The 21,540-nt window shown below is 37.3% G+C and overlaps 1 protein-coding gene across 2 annotated transcripts in view; it reads left to right on the top strand.

The window, feature by feature from the left end:
- Positions 1–19,567, top strand: part of Zpbp (zona pellucida binding protein) — a 161,924-nt gene extending 142,357 nt beyond the window's left edge. For both annotated transcript variants that reach the window (XM_021177972.2, XM_021177973.2), the window contains exon 8: positions 19,366–19,567. In XM_021177972.2, the coding sequence (XP_021033631.1) occupies positions 19,366–19,460 (95 nt within the window). In that variant the 3' untranslated portion in view covers positions 19,461–19,567. The remainder of the gene's footprint in view (positions 1–19,365) is intronic.
- The last annotated feature ends 1,973 nt before the right edge of the window (positions 19,568–21,540 follow it).

The raw sequence follows: 21,540 nt of genomic DNA, 5'->3' as shown, positions 1-21,540 counted from the left end.
TCCCTTTCAGGCCTTCATCTTCAGCCAGGAGGCAAAGCTGAGCTCCAGACTTCTGTGCACCTTCCCTGCAAGAGGAGAGTTGCCTGCAGAGAGTGCTCTGACCACTGAGACTCAGGAGAGAGTTGAACTCCCAGGAGTGCTGACAGAGGCTAACAGAATCACAGGAGGAACAAGCTTCAGTGAGAGACAGTTATAACATCTAACACCAGAGATTACCAGATGGTGAAAGGCAAACATAGAATCTTACCAACAGAAACCAAGACCACTCAGCATCATCAGAACCCAGCACTCCTACCACAGTGAGTCCTGAATACCCCAACACACCTGAAAAGCAAGATTCGGATTTAAAATCATATCTCATGATGCTGGTAGAAGATTTGAAGAAGGAAATTAATAACTCACTTAAATAACATGAGCCAGGAGAACATGGCTAAACAGGTAGAAGGTCTTAAAGAGGAAGCGCAAAAATCCCTTAAAGAATTACAGGAAAAAAACTGCTAACCAGGTAGAAGCCCTTAAAGAAGAAACACAAAAATCCCTTAAAGAATTACAGGAAAACACAACCAAACACATGACATTAACAAAACCATCCAAGATCTAAAAATGGAAGTCGAAACAAAGAAATCAGAAAGAGAGACAACTCTGGAGATAGAAATCCTAAGAAAGAAATCAAGAATCACAGATGCAAGCATCACCAACAGAATACAAGAGATGGAAGAGAGAATCTCAGGTGCAGAAGATTCCATAGAGAACATGGACACAACAGTCAAAGAAAATGCAAAATGCAAAAAGATCCTAACTCAAAACATCCAGGAAATCCAGGACAAAATGAGAAGACCAAACCTAATAAGAGAACATGAGAATGAAAATTTTCAACTTAAAGGGACAGCAAATATCTTCAACAAAATTATAGAAGAAAACTTCCCAAACCTAAAGAAAGAGATGCCCATGAACATACAAGAAGCCTACAGAACTCCAAATAGACTGAACCAGAAAAGGAATTTCTCAGAACAACCAATGCACTAAATAAAGATAGAAAATTAAAAGCAGTAAGTGAAAAAGGTCAAGGAACATATAAAGGCGGACCTACTAGAATTACACCAGACTTCTCACCAGAGACTATGAAAGCCATAAGATCCTGCACAGATATTATACAGACACTAAGAGAACACAAATGCCAGCCCAGGCTACAATACCCAACAAAACTCTTAATTATCATAGATGGAGAAACAAAAGTATTTCATGACAAAACCAAATTCACACACTATCTTTCTACTATCCTTCAAAGGATAATAAAGGGAAAACACCAACACAAGGAGGAAAACTAAGGAAAAAAAGCAAGAAAGTAGTCCTTTAACAAACCTAAAAGAAGACAGCCACATGACCAGAATCTCAACTCTAAAAATAAAAATAACAGGAAGCAACAGTTACTTTCATTTAATATCTCTTAATATTAATGGACTCAATTCCCCAATAAAAAGACATAGACTAACAGACTGGCTACACAAACAGGACCCAACATTTTGCTGCTTATAGGAAACCCACCTCAGGGAAAAAAACAGACACTACCTCAGAGTAAAAGGCTGGAAAACAACTTTCCAAGCAAATGATTCGAAGAAACAGCTGGAGTAGCCATTGTAATATCGAATAAAATTGACTTCCAACCAAAGTTATCAAAAAAGAAAAGGATGGGCACTTCATACTCATCAAAGGTAAAAATCTTCTAAGATGAACTTTCAATTCTGAAAGTTTCAATCAATGCTCTAAATGTAAGGGCAGCCACATTCATGAAAGAAACTTTAGTAAAGCTCAAAGCACACATTGCACCTCACACAATAATAGTTGGAGAATTCAACACTCCACTCCCATCATTGGACAGATCCAGGAAACAGGAACTAAACAGAGACATAGTGAAACTAACAGAAGTTATGAAACAAATGGATTTAACAGATATCTACAGAACATTTTATCCTAAAAAAAAGGATATACCTTCTTCTCCTCACCTCATGGTACCTTCTCCAAAATTAACCATATAATTGGTCACAAAACAGACCTCAACAGATGCAAAAATATGGACATAATCCCACGCATCCTATCAGATCACCACAGACTAAGGCTGATGTTCAATAACAACATAAATATTAGAAAGGCAAGATTGATGTGGAAGATGAAAAACACTCTACTCAATGATACCTTGGTCAAGGAAGGAATAAAGAAAGAAATTAAAGACTTTTTAGAGTGTAATGAAAATGAAGCCACAACATACCCAAACTTATGGGATTCTATGAATGCAGTCCTAAGAGGAAACTCATAGCTCTGAGTGCCTCCAAAAAGAAACTAGAGAGAGCATACACTAGCAGCTTGACAGCACACCTAAAACCTCTATAACAAAAGGAAGCAAATACACCCAAGAGGAGTAAATGGCAGGAAACAATCAGACTCAGTGCTGAAATCAACCAAGTGGAAACAGAAAGAACTATTCACAGAACCAACCAAACCAGGATCTGGTTCTTTGAGAAAATCAACAAGATATATAAACCCTTAGCCAGACTAACTAGAGGGCACCAGGACAGTATCCTACTTAACAAAATCAGGAATGAAAAGAGAGACATAACAACAGAACATGAGGAAATTCAAAACATCATCAGATTGTACTAGAAGAGGCTATACTCAATGAAACTGGAAAGCCTGGATGAAATGGACAACTTCCTAGACAGAAACCAGGTACCAAAATTAAATCAGGATCAGATTAATGATCTAAACAGCCCCATATCCCCTAAATAAATAGAAGTTGTCATTAATAGACACCTAACCAAAAAAAAAAAAAGCCCAGGAACAGATAGGTTTAGTGCAGAGTTCTATCAGACCTTCAAAGAAAACCTAATTCCAATTCTCCTCACACTCTTCCACAAAATAGAAACATAAGACTCTACCCAATTCAGTCTATGAAGCCACAATTACTCTAATACTTAAAACCACATAAAGTCCCAACAAAGGAAGAGAACTTCAGACCAATTTCCCTTATGAATATCAATGCAAAGGTATTTATTAAAATTCTCGCTAACCAAATCCAAGAACACATCAAAATGATCATTCATCATGACCAAGTAGGCTTCATCCCAGGGATGCAGGGATGGTTTAATATACGGAAATCCATCAACCTAATCCACTATATAAACAAACTCAAAGACAAAAACTACATGATCATTTCATTAGATGCTGAGAAAACATTTGACAAATCCAACACCCCTTCATGATAAGGTCTTGTAGAGATCAGGAATTCAAGGCCCATACCTTAACATAATAAAAGCAATCTACAGCAAACCAGTAGCCAACATCAAATTAAATGGGGAGAAACTTGAAGCAATCCCACTAAAATCAGGGACTAACTAGACAAGTTGAAGTCCTAGCCAGAGCAATTAGACAACAAAAGGAGAATAAGGAGATACAAATTGGAAAGGAAGAAATCAAAATATCACTATTTGCAGATGATATGGTAGTATATATGTGACCCTAAAAATTCCACCAGAGAACTACTAAAACTGATAAACAGCCTCAGAAACTTATAGAGGAGAAAGTGGGGAAAACCTCGAAGATATGGATGGGCACAGGGAAAAAATTCCTGAACAGAACAGTAATGGCATGTGCTGTAATATCGAGAATCATCAAATGGAACCTCATAAAATTGCAAAGCTTCTCTAAGGCAAAAGACACCATCAATAAGACAAGAAGAGCACCAACATATTGGGAAAGGATCTTTACCNATCCTAAATCAGATAGGAGATTAATATCCAATATATATAAAGAACTCAAGAAGGTGGACTCCAGAAAATCAAATAACCCTATTAAAAATGGGATACAGAGTTAAACAAAGAATTCTCAACTGAGTAATAGTGAATGGCTGAGAAACACCTGAAAAAAATGTTCAAAATCCTTAATGATAAGGGAAATGCAAATCAAAGCAACCCTGAGATTCCACCTCACACCAGTTAAAATGGCTAATATCAAAAATTCAGGTGAAAACAGATGCTGGTGAGCATGTAGAGAAAGAGGAACACTCCTCCATTTTTGGTGGGATTGAAAGCTGGTACAACCCCTCTGGAAATCAGTCTAGTGGTTCCTCAGAAAATTGGACATAGTACTACTGGAAGATCCAGCAATACCTCTCCTGGGTATATACCCAAAAGATGTTCCAACTTGTAATCAGGACACATGCTCCACTATGTTCATAACAGCCTTATTTATAATAGCCAGAAGCTGGAAATAACCCACATGTCCCTCAACAGAGGAATGGATACAGAAAATGTGGTACATTTACCAATGGGGTACAACTCAGCTATTAAAAACAATGAATTTATGAAATTCTTGGGAAAATGGATGTATCTGGAGGATATCATCCTGAGTGAGTTAACCCAATCACAAAAGAACACACATAATATGCCTCACTGATAAGGGGATATTAGCCCAGAAACTTAGAATATCCAAGATACAATTTGCAAAACACATGAAACTCAAGAAGAAGGAAGACAAAAGTGTGGATAGTTCGTTCCTTCTTAGAATGGGAAACAAAATACCCATGGAGGGAGTTACAAAGACAATGTTCAGAGATGAGATGGAAGAAAGGAATATCCAGAGACTGCCGCACTCAGGGATGTATCCCATATACAACCACTAAACTCAGACACTATTGCATATGTCAGCAAGATATAGCTATCCCTTGTGAGGCTATGCCAGTGCCTAGCAAATACAGATGTGGATGCTCACAGTCATCTATTGGATGGAACACAGGGCCCCTAATGATGGAGCTTGAGAAAAAAACCCAAGGAGCCAAAGGGGTCTGCAACCCTATAGGGGGATCAACAATATGAACTAACCAGTACCCCAGAACTGTGTCTCTAGTTGCATATGTAGCAGAGGATGGCCTAGTCTGCCATTAAGGGAAAGAGAGGCCCCTAGTCTTGCGAACATCATATGCCCCAGTACAGGGTAATGCCAGGGCCAGGAAGTGGGAGTCAGTGGCTTGGGGAGCTGGGCAGAAGGAGGGTATAGGGGACTTTGGGAGTAGCATGTGAAATGTAAATTATGAAAATATCTAAAAATATTTTTACAAAAATTCTAACATTTTTTTTTCATTTTGTGTGTGTGAACTAACAGATGTTTTTATTTATGGAACCATTCAGTCAGTTTTTTAATTGTCTTTGAATTGAATTTGAATTGTCTTTTATTTCTTAGGCTACCCAAAGCCTGGTCACCTCTTTTTCTCTCTCTTTTCCCTTTTGGTATTTCTACAATAATTGCTCTCAACTTTTCTTTTTCTTTTTCTTTATTTTTTTTTGTGTCTTTTATTTACCTGTTTTCTAATTTTTAGTGTTGCTTTCATTCTTCTGGCCATTTATCTTTTTCTGCTTTTCATTGATCTTTTGCTTATATATGAATGTAGTGATTGAATCTCTTCTTTTATGATGTTAGTTTTCAGCTATAATTATTCCTCGAAGTATCACTAGCTTTAAACTTTTCATATATGTCACCTATTAGTGTTCAAGGAATTTATCTTCTGGTCTCTATTTTGACTTTTAATCATATATGAAGTTGAATTTTTCTTTTTCATGCCAATTGAAGTAATCATATGGTTATTCCTTTAATTCTGTTTTTATGATTAACATATTGATTAAAATATTATCTATAAGTGGACATAATATAAACAACACATCATCTTTTTGGCTTGTAGTTTTTTTTTTTCTTTCTAGGTAAGAAGTATACCATTTATTAAAATCAAAATATTTAAATCCCTTTTATATACTGATGAATAGACTGTGTCAGTCCTCTTGCAGAGATTTTTTTTTTTAATTCATGAAAGACTTTGGCCTATAAATTTAATTCATTTTTTTCCCTGTGCTTTGACAAAATTCCCTTAGGTTAGAAGAGAAAGGGTATATTTTAACTCACAATTGCAGGTTACAGTCTGTCACAGCAGGAAGCTACTGCATTGGCAGTTTATTATTTTTAAATCTAACTTCACTTATATTCTCAGGACACAGGCAAAAATGAAGCTAAATTCTTGACCAAAGTATCACATGAATGGTCCCATGCTTCAGGTATGGTCCTTGTTCCTCTCTGAAACGTTATGAGTCAGGCCTGCAGTGTCCATGTCTGTATCAACATTATTATCTTCTAAGCCCTTAGCAGAATGGGCTTAAGTTCTGCTTTATAACATTCAATGGCTTTTTTGACCAAAATTGGAAGCTCTTGTACACTCTAGTCACAAAACACAATGATTCTGTATTGTGTCAAGTTGACAAAACTAGTCATTATATGTTCTTTGTAAATATTTCATAGAAGTTTAGTTTTAGGGAATTATTTCTCAAGTGAGCTGTTATTCTCCCATGTTGTGATTTTTTAAAGTAGTGTTATGGTTTGAGTCTGGAATGTCCTTCCCAGTTCATGTGTTAAATGTTTGCTGCTTAACTGATGGTGCTATTTTGTAGCTGTGATGCCTTTAAGAATTGGCTCCTGGCTGGTTTCAGCCTGTATGCTATGCCTTCTCGATTATGCCATATGAGGAGCTGCAGCCCTTCATCAATTTGTGAGAGATTCAATCAAGGTGTATAAAAATTTTTAAACATGTTTAAAACATGGGGCCTTGTCAAGAGCACTTAAATCCTTTGCTAGTACAATGCTACCCTAGGGAGGTATTTTCCTCCTGAGTAAGGTAACCCAATCACAAAAGAACACACATGGTATCCACTTACTGATAAGTGGATATTAGCCCAAAATCTCAGAATACCCAAGATACAATTTACAGACCACATGAAGCTCAAGAAGAAGGAAGACCAAAGTGTGGATACTTTGGTCCTTCTTATAAGGGGGAACAAAATACCCATAGGAAGAGATACAGAGACAAAGTGTGGAGCAGAGACTGAAGATATGACCATCCAGAGACTTCCCCACCTCAGGATCCATCCCATATACAGTTACCAAACCCAGACACTATTGTGGATGCCAAGAAGTACTTGCTGACCGGAGCCTGATATAGCTTTCTTCTGAGAGGCTCTGCCAGAGCCTGACAAATACAGAAGTGGATGCTTGCAGCCAAGTATTGGATTGAGCATGGGGTCCCAAATGGAGGAGTTAGAGAGGACTGAAGGAGCTGAAGGGGTTTGCAGCCCCATAGGAGAAACAACAATATCAACCAGTCAGACCCCCCAGAGCTCCCAGAGACTAAACCATCATCCAAAGCTATGGAGGGACCCATGGCTCCAGCCACATATAGAGCAGAGAATGGTCTTGTCAGGCATCAGTTGGAGGAGAAGCCCATGGTCTTATGAAGGTTATAGACCCTTGTATAGGAGAATGCTAGGGCCAGGAAGTGGGAGTGGGTGGGTTGGGGAGCAGGGGTAGGGGGGAAGCTATAGGGGTTTTCTGAGGGGAAACCAGGAAAGATGATTATATTTGAAATGTAAACAAAAAGTATCTGATAAAAAATTAAAACAAACAAAACTGCTCAGACATGGGCCCCTGCAGCTTTGTCTAAATGAGTCCAGTTACCACCCGAGATAGAATTGTTGATGAGCTACTTGTTTGTCAGGCATGCAGAATACAAGTGTTACTGGATCATGAAGGCTCATTTTCAGATTTCAAGGGCAGTTCTAGGAAGCTAGGCCTTGTGTGACAGGATTAGAGTCTCTGAGAAGACAAAAGGTGAAATGGTGATGAAACAGAAGGCACAATGGAGCTTCAGAGTTCAAGATTCCAAGAATATGGAGTGATTGCGGAGGATAGCTGTGGACAGTGAGCAAAGCCATTGCTACAGAGACACCATATGGGTTGCAACCAGGTGGAGCTACCAAGCCCATTAACATTCATCAGACCATGTGCCCTGACTAGACATGGAGCAGCAGAATTTAATATTTACTGTGCTGGGCATTAGTCTTGCTTTCATTTAGTCTGTTTCCTATGTCTCCACCTCTTCCTTTGAAATGGGAATGTTTACTGTGTCATTGTGTTGGGGAGTATGTAATTAATCTGCTTTTTGACTTTAGTATAGACTTACAACTAAGAGTTTGAATTTTGCATTAGAATTCTGGGCACTTGTTTTTTAATTGATGTTTTTATGATTGATTGTTTTTTATTTTTTTGTTTGCAGCAATGGAACTGTTAAGACTTTGAGAACACTAGATGTATTTTACATTAATTGTTGTCCATGAACCCAGCCCAATTAGCTGGCTTACAACGCTATATATATATATTGTTCACTAAAATTATTTTGGCAATGTTCCTTTCTTCTCTATTCTATGGAGTGGAGTAAGAGGCAATGGTGTTAGTTCTTCCTTAAAGATCTGGTTAAATTCACCATCTAGGCCTGGAAAATTTTTTAGCAGCAACATATTAAATTGCTGATTCAATCTTATTGCTTGTTATAGAACATTTCAGTTGTTTCTCTCATTCACTCATTTGATCTCTGCATTTCATTGGTATCTGTTATAATGGGTCTCTTATCCATCTCTAATTTATTAGTATTATTAGTATGGTGTGTTCTCTCTCTCTCTCTCTCTCTCTCTCTCTCTCTCTCTCTCTCTCTGTCTCTCTCTCCCTCTCTCTCCCTCTCTTAGTTTAGCTAAATATTTAATTTTCTTATGTTTTTAAAAACTAATTTTTGTTTCATTGAATCTTTGCACTTTTTGTTTTTATGTCTGCCCTGATTATAATGATTTCTTTCCATCTTCTTACTTGTGGTTTCAAAGAACTAGACAACACAACCTTAAAGTCAGAACCTTAAGGTGTATCATCATGGTATATATTTGAGATCTCCTTATTTTTTGTAGTTTTAAAATTTTTTCTAAATAATTTCATATAGGCACACAATGTATTTAGATTATATCTACATCAACTCCTTTTGGATATTTTCCACCTCAACTCTTTTTAAAAATATATATATATATTGGTCCATTGAGTTCAATTATTGCTATCGTATGTACACAGTATTATTAGCCATGAACTACCTACCCTGGGTCAAACCACTGAAGAAAACCGAATCTGTCCCAGCAACCATAAGTTCCCAATAGCTCCTCTGCTAGGTGTAGGGCTTTGTATGGTCCTACTCTCCATACTGGAATGACCATGTGACATATTGTCTTAGTCTTGTGCCAGTAACCACAGCTGCTTTGAGTTCATGAATTCAGTGGCCCTGTTTTGTCTAGAATATACTACCTTGTCCCAATCTTCTCTGACCTCTGACTATTATAATCTTTTCATCTCTTATTAACCAATGTTCCTTGAGCCTTATCAGGGAAAGGAATACATGTCCCATTTAGGGCATGAAGGGATAATGCTACTTAAAAAAAAAAGTAAAATAAATAAAGGCCAGTGTCAGCTATAGTATTCCCTGTTGAGTTGTGAGTTAGGGGGTTCCTAGAAATCCCAGACAATAAGGGCTTTTGCATTTTTCCTGCTTAGGGACAAGAACTGATAGTAAATATCATCTTGTTGATACCATACTCTCTTAGTTATTGTTTTACTTCTGTGAACAGACATCATGATCAAGGCAAGTTTTATAAAGGACGGTATTTAATTAGAGCTGACTTATAGGTTCAAAGGTTCAGCCCATTATCATTAAGGCTGAAGCATGGCAGCATCCAGGCAGGTGTGATGCAGGTGGAGCTAAGAGTTCTACATCTTCATCTGAAAGCTTCTAGGAGAAGACTGGTTCCCAGGCATCTAGGACAAGGGTCTTAAAGCCCATGTCCACAGTGACACATGATATGACTATAACTCCTAATAGTACCACACCCTAGGCCAAGCATATACAAATTATCAAACACACTTTGATCACATCACGTGGAGAAACCAAGCTTGTATGGACAAGGAAGCTACCTTTCTGTTGGCTAGCCTTTATACTGCAAGAAGGTGTTATGTAGGCTGATGGGAGCGAAAAACTATCAACAGTCTTCCCCAGCTGTGAACTCTGGATTATAATAATGACGGACCTGGCAAGATACACCCATTGATGCAATAGTGACATAAATGTTATGTCACTATTTACATAAATGTAATCAACAGCTTTCTAATTAGATATAAGCCCTCCATAGAAGTGAACTCATAATTGATCAACTATGAAAGCAGTCTGTTAAAAGGACACAGTTTCAAACTATCTTCTAAAAATTCATTCTTATATTAAAGGACTGGTCCAGTGAGTCTACTTTATTTCTGTCGTTTGGGTGTCCATGTGAAAAATTGTTGCAAAGTCCAAGTCATGAAACTTTTCTCAATTAATTTTTTGTATGTATGATTTTATATTTTCAGTAAGCAATACATTATACAATATACTTTGACAATGCTTTCCCCTCTCCTGACTCCTCTCTCCATTCCCTACCTACCCATCTATATACCCCCTCTATTTCCTATATATACCCCCTCTATTCCCTACCTACCCATCTATATACCCCCTCTCTCTTATTGTTAAAAACAGATTAGTAAAAAACAAGAAACACTCACAAAAACAGAATCCAAAATATTAAAGCAAAAGGCAATTAGTGTTGGTCAATTATTTTGGACATGATGAGGTCTATCCCTGGGTGTGGTTAGTATATCCAGTAATCAATTGGAGATAAATATTTTTCTTTTCTTTTCTTTGCTACCAGGTATCAATTGTAGATACCATCTTTTAGTGGTGGGAGGTCAGATCCACTTTCTCCCCTTGGGTTAGGACACCATTTGTTTTGAATCTGTACAGACCCAGTAAATGCTGTCACTGTCTCTGAGTTCATATGTCCTGTTCTGTCTGGAAGACACTGTGTCCTTCTGAGCCCTTCTACATAGATCTTTGAACCCTGACAGAAGGGGTTTGATGGAAACATCCCATTAATCACTGAGTGTTCCAGAGTCTCTCACTCTCTACACCAATTGTTTGGTTGTGTGTTTTTGTGTTTAGTTTTCATCTACTTCAGGAAGGTCTCTGATGATTGCTGAGCAAGGCACTGATCTGTGGGTACAGAAGAATGTTACTAGAAGTAATTTTGTTAGTATGTTATTTTTAGCGGAACAGTAGTCCTGTGATGTATCCAGTTTCAGGTTTCTGCTACCCCATCAAGCATGGCCTCCATCTCATGAAGTGGGTCTTAAATCCAATCAGAGAGTGGTTGTTACTCCCAGTGATGTTTGTTCCATGAATTTCCCATATCATGCATGCTGGTCACCAGTGTTGGTCACAAGGTTTGTAGCTGGGTTGATGATTGTCTTTCTCCTTTGCAGCTTGCAGAGCACCTTTCTAGTACCATCAACAGTAGTGAGTAGGAGTGAAGGCTCTAGGTCGGCATCAACTTGACTTCTTCATGTTCAGGGAGATTTGCGCTGTTTTCCCATCAATTTGTAGAAAGCAACCAATAGTCTTGCTAATAACCTGAAGTATTTGGTGGTTTCCATGTGGCCCTTTTGACCAGAAACTCAACAAGATGTAACTTACTGGTGGCAAAAGAGGTTTCACTTGGTGGCTTAAGAGACCTTTTTCTGAATTTAGTGAGATGACTATCTATGGTAGATCAAATTTCCTGATTTACAGATGTTGAGCCATGCTTGTATCTGTGGGATGAAGCCAACTTGGTCATATTATATGCCACATTCTAGATATGAGGGAAATAGTTATCTAAAAGAAGGATTAGGAAATGTTTTTTCAGTTTCTATTTTTTCAGAATAATTTGAACAGTATTTGTATTAATTCTTCTTTAAAGGTTTGTAGTAGTCTGTGGATGAATCCATCAGACCTTATTTGGTTGGGAGACTTTTAATAACACCTTCTATTTCACTAGGGGTTACATGTTTGTTTAAATTACTTATCTGATCTTGATTTAACTGTGGTAGGTAAGATATAACAAGAAAATCATCCATTTCTTTTGTTTTCCTATTTGATGGAATACAGATTTTTAAAAGTATATACTTATAATTCTCTGAATTTCCTTGGCATCTCTTGTAATGTTTCTCCTTTCATCTCTAATTATATTAATATGAATCTTTTCTCATTGTCTTGTAGTTAATTCTGTTAAGGTTTTGTTAATGTTATTTTCTAAAAGAGCTAGCTCTTAATTTCATTGATTTTTCATTTTTTTTTTTTTGTTTCTTTGCTGGCTTCTATTTCATATATTTCATACCCCCTGACCTCCAATTTGAATATTTCTTGTTATCTACTCTTTTGGGCTGCTACTTCTTGTTGTTATAGAGTTTTCAGGTGTGTCTTAAGTTGATAATATGAGATCTCACTCATTTTGTTTGTTTAATGTGAGTAGTTAATGCTATGAATTTTATGTCTTAGAACCACTTGTCTTGTCCCATATGTGTGGATATGATGTATTTTCCATTTAATTCATTTCCAAAAGGTTTTATTTCCTTTTTATTTCTCTCCGGACCCATTTTTTATTCAGTAGTGAGTTGTTCAGTTTCTATGAGTTTGTATATTTTCTCTTATTTCTGTTTTTGTTGAGATCCAGCTTTAATCCATGGTGGTCAGATAGGAGGCAGAGTATTATTTCCATTTCCCATATCTGTTTAAACTTGCTTTGTGTCCAAGTACTTAGACAACTTTGGAGAATGTTTCTTGGATTGATGAGAATAAAGTATATGGTTTTGTCTTTGAATTAATATGTTCTGTAGATATCTGTTGTATTCATTTATGATGTCATTTAACTCCATTTCTCTTTTTAGTGTTTGTCTGCATGGCCTGTCTATTGGCAATAATGAGGTATTGAAGTCATCCACTATCACTGTGTAAGGGTCAGTGTGTGATTTTAGGTGTAGTAGTGTTTCATGAACTTGGGTACCCTTATGTTTGGTGCATAAATGTTTAAAATTGCAATGTACTTTTGCTGGATTTTTCTTGTAAGTATATAGTATTCTTTGCTACCTCTTCTGAATAGTTTTGGTTTGAAGTGTATTCTGTCAGATATTAAAATGGCTACATCTGCTTGCTTCTTGGGTTCATTTGCTTGGAATACCTTTTAACATCTTTTTACTATGAGGTAATGTCTACTTTTGCTAGTAAGATGTGTTTCTTGGATGCAGCACTCTGTTTCTTCTATGTTTTTGTTAAAATTTTTCTGTGCCTTTGATCTGGCTTTATTCTCTTTCTTCTATTTCTATTATTTGTAGGTTTTTTTCCTTTTCATAGTTTTTAAGATTTAGTAGATGTTTGTCTAGAATTTTTCATACTTAGCATTTTTGTTGACTGAGCTATCACATTTCTTCTCCTTGTCTTCAACAGCTGAGATTATCTGTATTTTGAAATCTGTTTCTGAGCCTTACCTCTGAGGTTTTCACTTAATATCCTAAAGTTTTTATTGTCCCTGATTTAAATTTATAGTTTAGGTCATTGATATTTTAAATTCATTTTATATATGAAATCAGATAAGAGTCCAACTTTAGTTGATTTTGTGTGAATATTAATTTTTGCAACTTTGCAACATTTGTTGAATGAATTATCATTTTGAATTGAATATCTTTAAAAACTTTTTTTTATTAAAAAATTTTTACTAGATATGTTCTTCATTTTCATTTCAAATGTTACCCTGAAAGTCCCCTTTACACTCCCCTGACCGACCCTGCTCTCAAACCCACCCACTCCCACTTCCTGGCCCTGGCATTCCCCTGTACTAGGGCATATAATCTTTGCAAGACCAAGGCCTCTCCTCCCAATGATGGCGGACTATACCATCTTCTGCTACATATGCAACTAGAGACACAAGCTCAGGGAGTACTGGTTAGTTCATATTGTTGTTCCTCCTATAGGGTTACAGACCCCTTCAGCTCTTTGGGTACCTTCTTTAGCTACTCCATTGGGGGCCCTGTGTTCCATCCAATAGATGACTGTGAGCATCCACTTCTGTATTTGCCAAACATTGGCATAGCCTCACAAGAGATAGCTATATCACGGTCCTGTTGGCAAAATCTTGCTGGCATATGCAGTATTGGGTTTGGTGGTTGTATATGGGATGGATCCCTGGGTGGGGCAGTCTCTGAATTGTCCTTTCTTCCATCTCAGATTCGAAGTTTGTCTCTGTAACTCCTTCCATGGGTATTTTGTTCCCCACCCTTACCAATCCTAAACCAGATAGGAGACTAATATCTAATATATATAAGTAACTCAAAAAGATAGACTCCAGAAAACCAAATAACTCTATTAAAAAATGGGATTCAGAGCTAAACAAAGAATTCTTAACTGAGGAATACAGAATGGCTGAGAAGCACCTGAAAAAAATCTTCAACATCCTTAATCATCAGGGAAATGTAAATCAAAACAACTCTGAGATTCCACCTCATACCAGATAGAATGGCTCAGATCAAAAATTCAGGTGACAATAGATGTTGGTGAGCATGTGGAGAAAGAGGAACACTCCATTTTTGGTGGGATTGCAAGCTGGTACAACCACTCTGGAAATCAGTATGGTGGTTCTTCATAAAATTGGACATAGTACTACCGGAAGATCTAGCAATACCTCTCCTGGGCATATACCCAGAAGATGTTCCAACTTGTAATCAGGACACATGCTGCACTATGTTCATAACAGCCTTATTTATAATAGCCAGAAGGTGGAAAGAACCCAGATGTCCCTCAACAGAGGAATGGATACAGAAAATGTGTGAAATTTACACAATGGAGTACTACTCCGCAATTAAAAACAATGAATTTATGAAATTCTTGGGAAAATGGATGTATCTGGAGGATATCATCCTGAGTGAGGTAACCCAATCACAAAAGAACACACATGACATGCACTCACTGATAAGTGGATATTAACCCAGAAACTTAGACTACCCAAGATACAATCTGCAAAACACATGAAACTCAAGAAGGAAGACCAAAGTGTGGATACTTTGTTCCTTCTTAATCTACATTTTCTAACAACTTCCCATTCTCTGTGTTTTAGCTCATAGCCACTACAGTTTTGCCAATTTCATGGTGTTGGCTAGATACTTCTTGTTGTTTAATGTTTAATATAGATTCTGCTTGACTAGACTAAGAAGCCTTTAAAAGTTGTAAAACACACCACAAGTGTGGATCTGTGTTTGTTTACAAAAGGGAACTAGGGCAGAAAGTCCTTCACTGAGTGTGGGACATGCATAGACTAGAGTCAACAAAGCACTGAAGGGGAAAGAGGAAAGTGGATTGTGGTATTACTTTGATTAACAAAGGCACCCTAGGTATTTTCCCCCTCTCTGCTTCCTGGTCACCATCATGTGACCCACTGTTCTTATAATGTCTTCTAAACCATGATGAATTAACTTTTGAAACTCTTGAGCCAAAATAAATCTTTCCTCTCTTAGGTTGCTTCTCTCAATTATTTGATCCTATCAATGTTAATTTTAAATGAACCTCTGTACTGTGTTTTTTTCCACAACTTTAACATCTCTTCTTGCCACTAAAACTCTACCAGTTTCCACCATGCTTATCAATTTTTATGTTCTGGTTCTAATTTTTGCTTATCCCAATGGGTTGGAAGCAATATCTCACATTATTTTAATTTACTTTTCCCTTAATGAATATTGGTGTTCATCCTTTTTTATATGCTTGGTCTTGTGAATGTGCTTTCTTTCCTCTTCTTCTCTCTGTACAGTCTGGAGTGCTTTTAAATGTCTAATGTTACCAAGTCTTTGCTTACTTACTTAGTTACCCCTTGGCTCTACAGGCTCTTTAGGCATTTGTCTTGCATCCTTCAGTCATCTCCTGTGTTTGTGGTTTTCAGAATTGAACCTTGGCTGGAGTTCAGAGCTATACTGTTACAGAGTACAATTGGAAACGGCCCTGAGGGTAGAGTTGTGGTACTACTCAGTGGAACACAATGAGTAGAGAGTAGGGCTATTGTTTTGATTTGTTGTTGGTTTGGTTTTGGTTTTGTTTGTTTGTTTGTTTGATGTATTCAGTCACCTCACAGAGTTCTGTTAGGATGGGGTGGGACAAGAGTAACTAAATCCAAGATAAAACTTCTCACCATTTTGAAGACAGAACTTCATTGATCTTGTGTTAATTTAATTTTTGTGAATTGCCTAATTTCCAGAGCTCTTGCAGTATTATCTTGGCCAGTTGCCAGTAGCTTTTTTATGTATCCATGAAGGAATGAAAGCCAAAGTCTTCTTTTATTTTTTCTTTCTTTTTTTGTTTAATTCAATCTCTTTTTATAATTCAGATTTTATTCCCTTCCTGGTTCACCCTCCAACTGTTCCACATCTCATACCTCCTCCCCATCTCCCTGTATCCACAAGGAGGAGGTATGTTCCATATACCAACCCCCACCCCTCCTCAGACCTCTAAACTCCCTGGGGCCTCCAGTCTCTTGAGGTTTATGTGCATCTTCTCTGACTAAACCCAGACCCAGCAGTCCTCTGCTGTTTATGTTTTAGGGGCCCCATATCAGCTGGTGTATGCTGTGTGGTTGGTGGTCCAGTGTTTGAGAGGTCTCAGGGGTCCAGATTAATTGAGATTGCTGGTCCTCCTACAACTATTGCTGGTCCTTCTCCTCAGCTTCTTCTGTCTATTGGTTGGATGTAAATAGCTGCATCTGACTGTTTCAGCTGTTTGTTGAGTTTTTCAGAGGGCAGTCATGATAGGCCCTGTTTTTTGACCACACCATAGCCTTAGTAATAGTGTCAGGTTTCAGGGCCTCCATTTGAGCTGGATTTCAATTTGTGCGTGTCACTGGATCTCCTTTTCCTCAGGATGTTTTCCATTATTTTTTTCTTACAGTTCTTTTGGATAGGAACAGTTCTGGGTCAGAGTTTTTGACTGTGTCCTGGCCATCCCATCATTCACTTGATATCCTGTCTTTCTGCTGGAGGTGGGCTCTGGAAGTTCCCTCTTTCCACTGTGGGCATTTCATCTAAGGAGTCTCTCACCACTCAGGACTCTGGTACATTATTAGACCCAAAAGGATATGCATGATATTTACTCACTAATAAGTGGATATTAACCAAAAAAAGTACAGAATACCCAGGATACAGTCCATGGAACTCAAAAATGTTTAACAAGCTGAAGAGCCCAAGTGAGGATGCTTCAATTCCACTTGGGAGGGAAAAGAAAGCAATCACAGGAGGAGGGAGAGAGCAATGGACCTGGCTAGGAAAGGGAACAGGGAAGGAAAGAGAGGACTTGATCAAGTAATGAGGTGGGGAGAGAGAAACAGGACTGAAGTCCTGAGGACCAGAAGAAAGAATGGAAACAGGCAACCTCAGGAGGTAGGACGTGAGGGGACCCTCTAGAGTATTCCAAATCTTTTTAATAGTCCCTTGATGTCTTTTCTCTAATTTTAGAACATTTTAATAATTGTCTATGTTGCCTAGATTGCTGATATGGATAAGAACTTTTCATTGCTACCACCTCAAATGATATTGGTGGATCCTTTGCATATTTTATAATGTATACCATTTAAAACTTTCCTATACTTTCTTCTATTAAGTTGTATGCATTTTAATATATTCTAATCAATGTACCTGAAATACTTTTCTACATTTGTTCTCTGACTTTTGCATTTATGGCCTTTTATTAAGTTTTCAATTTAGTGTATATCAGATAATTTTATTTTGTTAATATTATTCCCTCCCCCTTTAGGAAATTTCATGAACATTTATTTTCTAAATTTCTTTTTTTAAATGTTAGTACTGGCTAGTCACCAAATGTTTCCTTTTGACCAAATTCAATAAATGTAGTTTGCTAATATTTTCCTATAGATTTAAATTATATTTCAAAAATTGTCTTAACTTCACTTAACAGAGCAAAATATTTTAGTATGTACTGTACTGGAAATAATGCTACAGACAAGCATTCTTGTGAAATATGTTGCAAACAGTGCATTATGCTTTCATGGTGATTTAAGAAGTTTGTTCAACATGTCAATATTTGTTCTTTAAGAAATATTAATACCTGGTTTGAGAGAAAGGTTGCTTTTGACACAATATTGTATTTCATCATTGGAAGTTTCATATATACTTTAAGTGTCTAAGGATGCTATATTATTAAACATAAAAATTAACTTTGTATAACCAATATTTTCTACATTGGAAATACCATTCCATCAATAAATCATCTGGTGTAAATTGAAGAACTCTAGAATAATGTATGGAGAATGCTACTTCTCCATAGGCAGTTAAACTATTTTTTTTATATTTTGGAAAGCATCTCAAACATAAATAACACAAAATAAACTAATATTAGGCAGATTTAAGTAGTAATAGAGTACTGACCAGTGTTGTTAAAAAGTTAGATGGTCCGTAGTAACCATGCTTTAACATGATCTGCAATCATTCACGAATGCTTGCAACAGGAAAAAGAACTGGTTAATCAGAAACCTCAGCCCAATTAGTAGGTTTGGTAGATCATTTGACCTGCTTTCCCCAACTTGAAATGTATATAGTCAGTTCAGGTGGCTACTCAGAGTATAGCATTTGTCCCAGAGTTAGCATTTGCTGAGTGCCTGCTTTTTTTATGTTAATATTATAAAGTTGCCTGTTACTGTTCTTTTGCTAACAAGGAAAGGAGTCTAGAGACTTGGTGGCTTTATCAGTAGGATTTGAACTTTCTTTTTAACCTGCTGCTGTGCAGTGACAGTTCCAAGAGTATTTGTGATAACAATGTTTACATATATGGAATGATCAAACTGACCTAGGTTGAGAATTTCCCCCAAATCAAGCGATACAAATTTTTCAAATGATACAAATAGAACTTGAAATGATGAGCATAGAAATAAGCTGAAGTCCTCTTGCAGCTCTTGGCTTTTTATATACTGAAAACATAGTTACGATGGACTCTCCTATAGGCAGTGTTACTTTATAGTACTGACCTCTAATGGATCCTGTTATAATTTAAATGATGGTGTAGTAAGCCTTTAAACTCAACAGTATAGGATCACTAAATTTATTTTAGGTGGGATTGTTGATCTTAGCCAGACTTATAATGGTAATTATTTTAGATGTATGAGGAGTCTTGAGTAGTCATATTTAGAGAAAGAAAACCATGATAGTTGCTAGCAGCTAAGAAAGATGCTAGAGAGTTACTCAGTTGTCATAGTAATATTTTACAAGATGAAAATATTCTGGAGATTTGTATACATATGAGTATACCTAACATTACCAAAGGGAACACTTAAAATGGATAAGGTGGTAAATTCCATCATAGATATTCTACTTCAATTAGAAATGAAGAACATTCATCAGACATGGTGGTATATACCTGTAATCCCAATACTCTACAAAGATCAGGAGTTCAAGGTCAACCTTGACTGTATGAATGTCTTAAAACAACAACATCTTAAGATTATGTGTGACAGCTTACATAGTGTTAAATTATGTAGCCCCATGGGGAATGTTGCTCATTAATGCATGTTTTATTCACAGTGGTCTGCAGCCCTGGATCCTTCAATCCCCGGGATGGAACTCACTGCCTCCAGTGCAACAACAGCCTGGTGTATGGAGCGAAGACATGCATGTAGGCCAGGGCCTTGTGGGACCCAGTAGCTCATTCAACATAAAAGTATATTTTTGAAGTACTAAAGTATAATAACTCACTATTATGCCAAAATTAAATAATCAGAATTTACAAAGATACGGTGTCCTCATTCAATCCAGTACTGTATGCATCATCTTTCTTGGTTAATGATAATGGTTAGCTGCATCTGATACCAGATGACTCCTTTGTCACTGCCTTTTAAAGATTTTGTCACTGCCTTTTAAAGATTGCTGGTGAGATGGCTCAGTGGTTAAGAGCACTGACTGCTCTTCTGAAGGTCCCAAGTTCAAATCCCAGCAGCCACATGGTGGCTCACAACCATCTGTAATGAGATCTGATGACCTCTTCTGGGGTATCTGAAGACAGCTACAGTGTACTTACATATAATAATAAAGATTGTTTCAAATGTTCTGTATTGGGTGATGTTAAAAGATTTTTCAGGAATTAAAAAAAAATATTCTTTATTTTTACTATATGTCACCTATATTCAGGCCATTGTATTTTATAAGAGCTTTAATCTTAACTTATAAAATTTTAGCTATTTGAACTTGGCCTTTGACAGCTCAAAGCCAGTTTCAAAATGCATGTCTTGGGTCTCGTTATTGCACTTGTTAATGGAAGACCTAGTCCTAGAGAAACTGTGGCATTTAATATCAGTGTATTTGGCTTAAATGATCAGTTGACAGACTCTTAAACCAGACATAGTAGCATAGGCCTTAATAATTTAAAGGTAGAGGCAGGAAGATCAGGAGTTCAAAGTCCAAGGAGAGCTTGGACTATGTGAGAACCTGCTGCAAAAATCTTACATTACCTTCTTGACGTTTGAGAATGTTTGAATGTTCTCAGTAGGCTGAAGCAGTTTGTCTCCCAACAATGCTTCTAGGACAAAGGATTAATAAGAATCACAGTTTTCAGTTTTTGCACCTTTAAAATGCACGCTGCGTGCCAGAAGTCACTGCGGCTACCACTGATACTATATTCTTTGGCATTGGGATGCCACATTGGAATATGAAGAGTTGCGTAAGTGTAAAGATTTAAATAGAGGAAAATCCACAAATAACTTTGGAGTCATTTTCTAAAGTTCTTATTGACCAGCCGGTTCACATTTGCTTCATCTTCTCTGTGAGACATTGCCTGCTTTGCTTTTGACATCAGCAAACATCAGAGGCTCAAGGATGGAAAACCAAATAGTTGGATCTTACTGAGATCCTTGAAGTGGCAGCATCTGTAAGTGCCAGGTTGGCTAACAAGGAAGTATGCTTGTTGGCTTGTAGAGATAAAGCTAGCTAGAAAAGATCCTATTATATCTTCCTGTGGACAAGTGCAGCCTCAGTATTCTCATACAGAAGGCGGCAATTGGCCTGTGGTTGTTCTTGGTTAGCCCTGGTGGTAATTGCTTTCTTCCTCTGGGCTTTCATCATTAGCACCAATTGTTGCTTTATAGCTCATAGAGGTTTTTAGATGTCTTCTTTTCTCTGGCAGGTAACACAGTGAGTATTATACTGCTTGGGTAAAATATAAATTTTCTCTACATAACTAGCATATTCATCCTGTAACTTCTAGGACCCCAGTCTCCTCCTCTAAAACTTCTTGAAACTATCCCAATTTCTTAGGAATTTTCATAGGAATAGGAGGACAGAATAGAGATATCAAAAGAACTGGGCTCTAAGGATGACACTCAATTATTTCCCCTGTAAATTGTGAACCCTGGCCTGCCCTGCACTTCCCAGCTCTATGGCATAGGAAATTAATTCTATATAAGCAAGGTAAATTTTCTGTTGAAGAAGTAACAAAATTCTAGGCCTTTAGGTCGAGGCTTGGGAATGTAACCTTTGTGACTCATTGCTCCAAGGTATGCTAATCATACCTTGATAGCGACATTCCTTCCTCCACCTACCTGCTTCCTGAGTTCAAAGAGTGTTCATTCAAAGAAAGTCACCCTGACCAACCCCGGAAACTGCCATGCAAATGTGCTATTGTTAGGGGCTCTTAGAAACTGAGAGTTAACCAAAACAATTACCAGGTATTCTCTGTGACTCTTGTGACTTTACACTTCCTTATGA

The sequence above is a fragment of the Mus caroli genome, chromosome 11 (assembly GCF_900094665.2).
Source record: "Mus caroli chromosome 11, CAROLI_EIJ_v1.1, whole genome shotgun sequence".
In the NCBI taxonomy this organism is placed as follows: domain Eukaryota; kingdom Metazoa; phylum Chordata; class Mammalia; order Rodentia; family Muridae; genus Mus; species Mus caroli.
The sequence above is the reverse complement of the archived record's forward strand: the minus strand, read 5'-3'. Positions and strand labels throughout refer to the sequence as shown.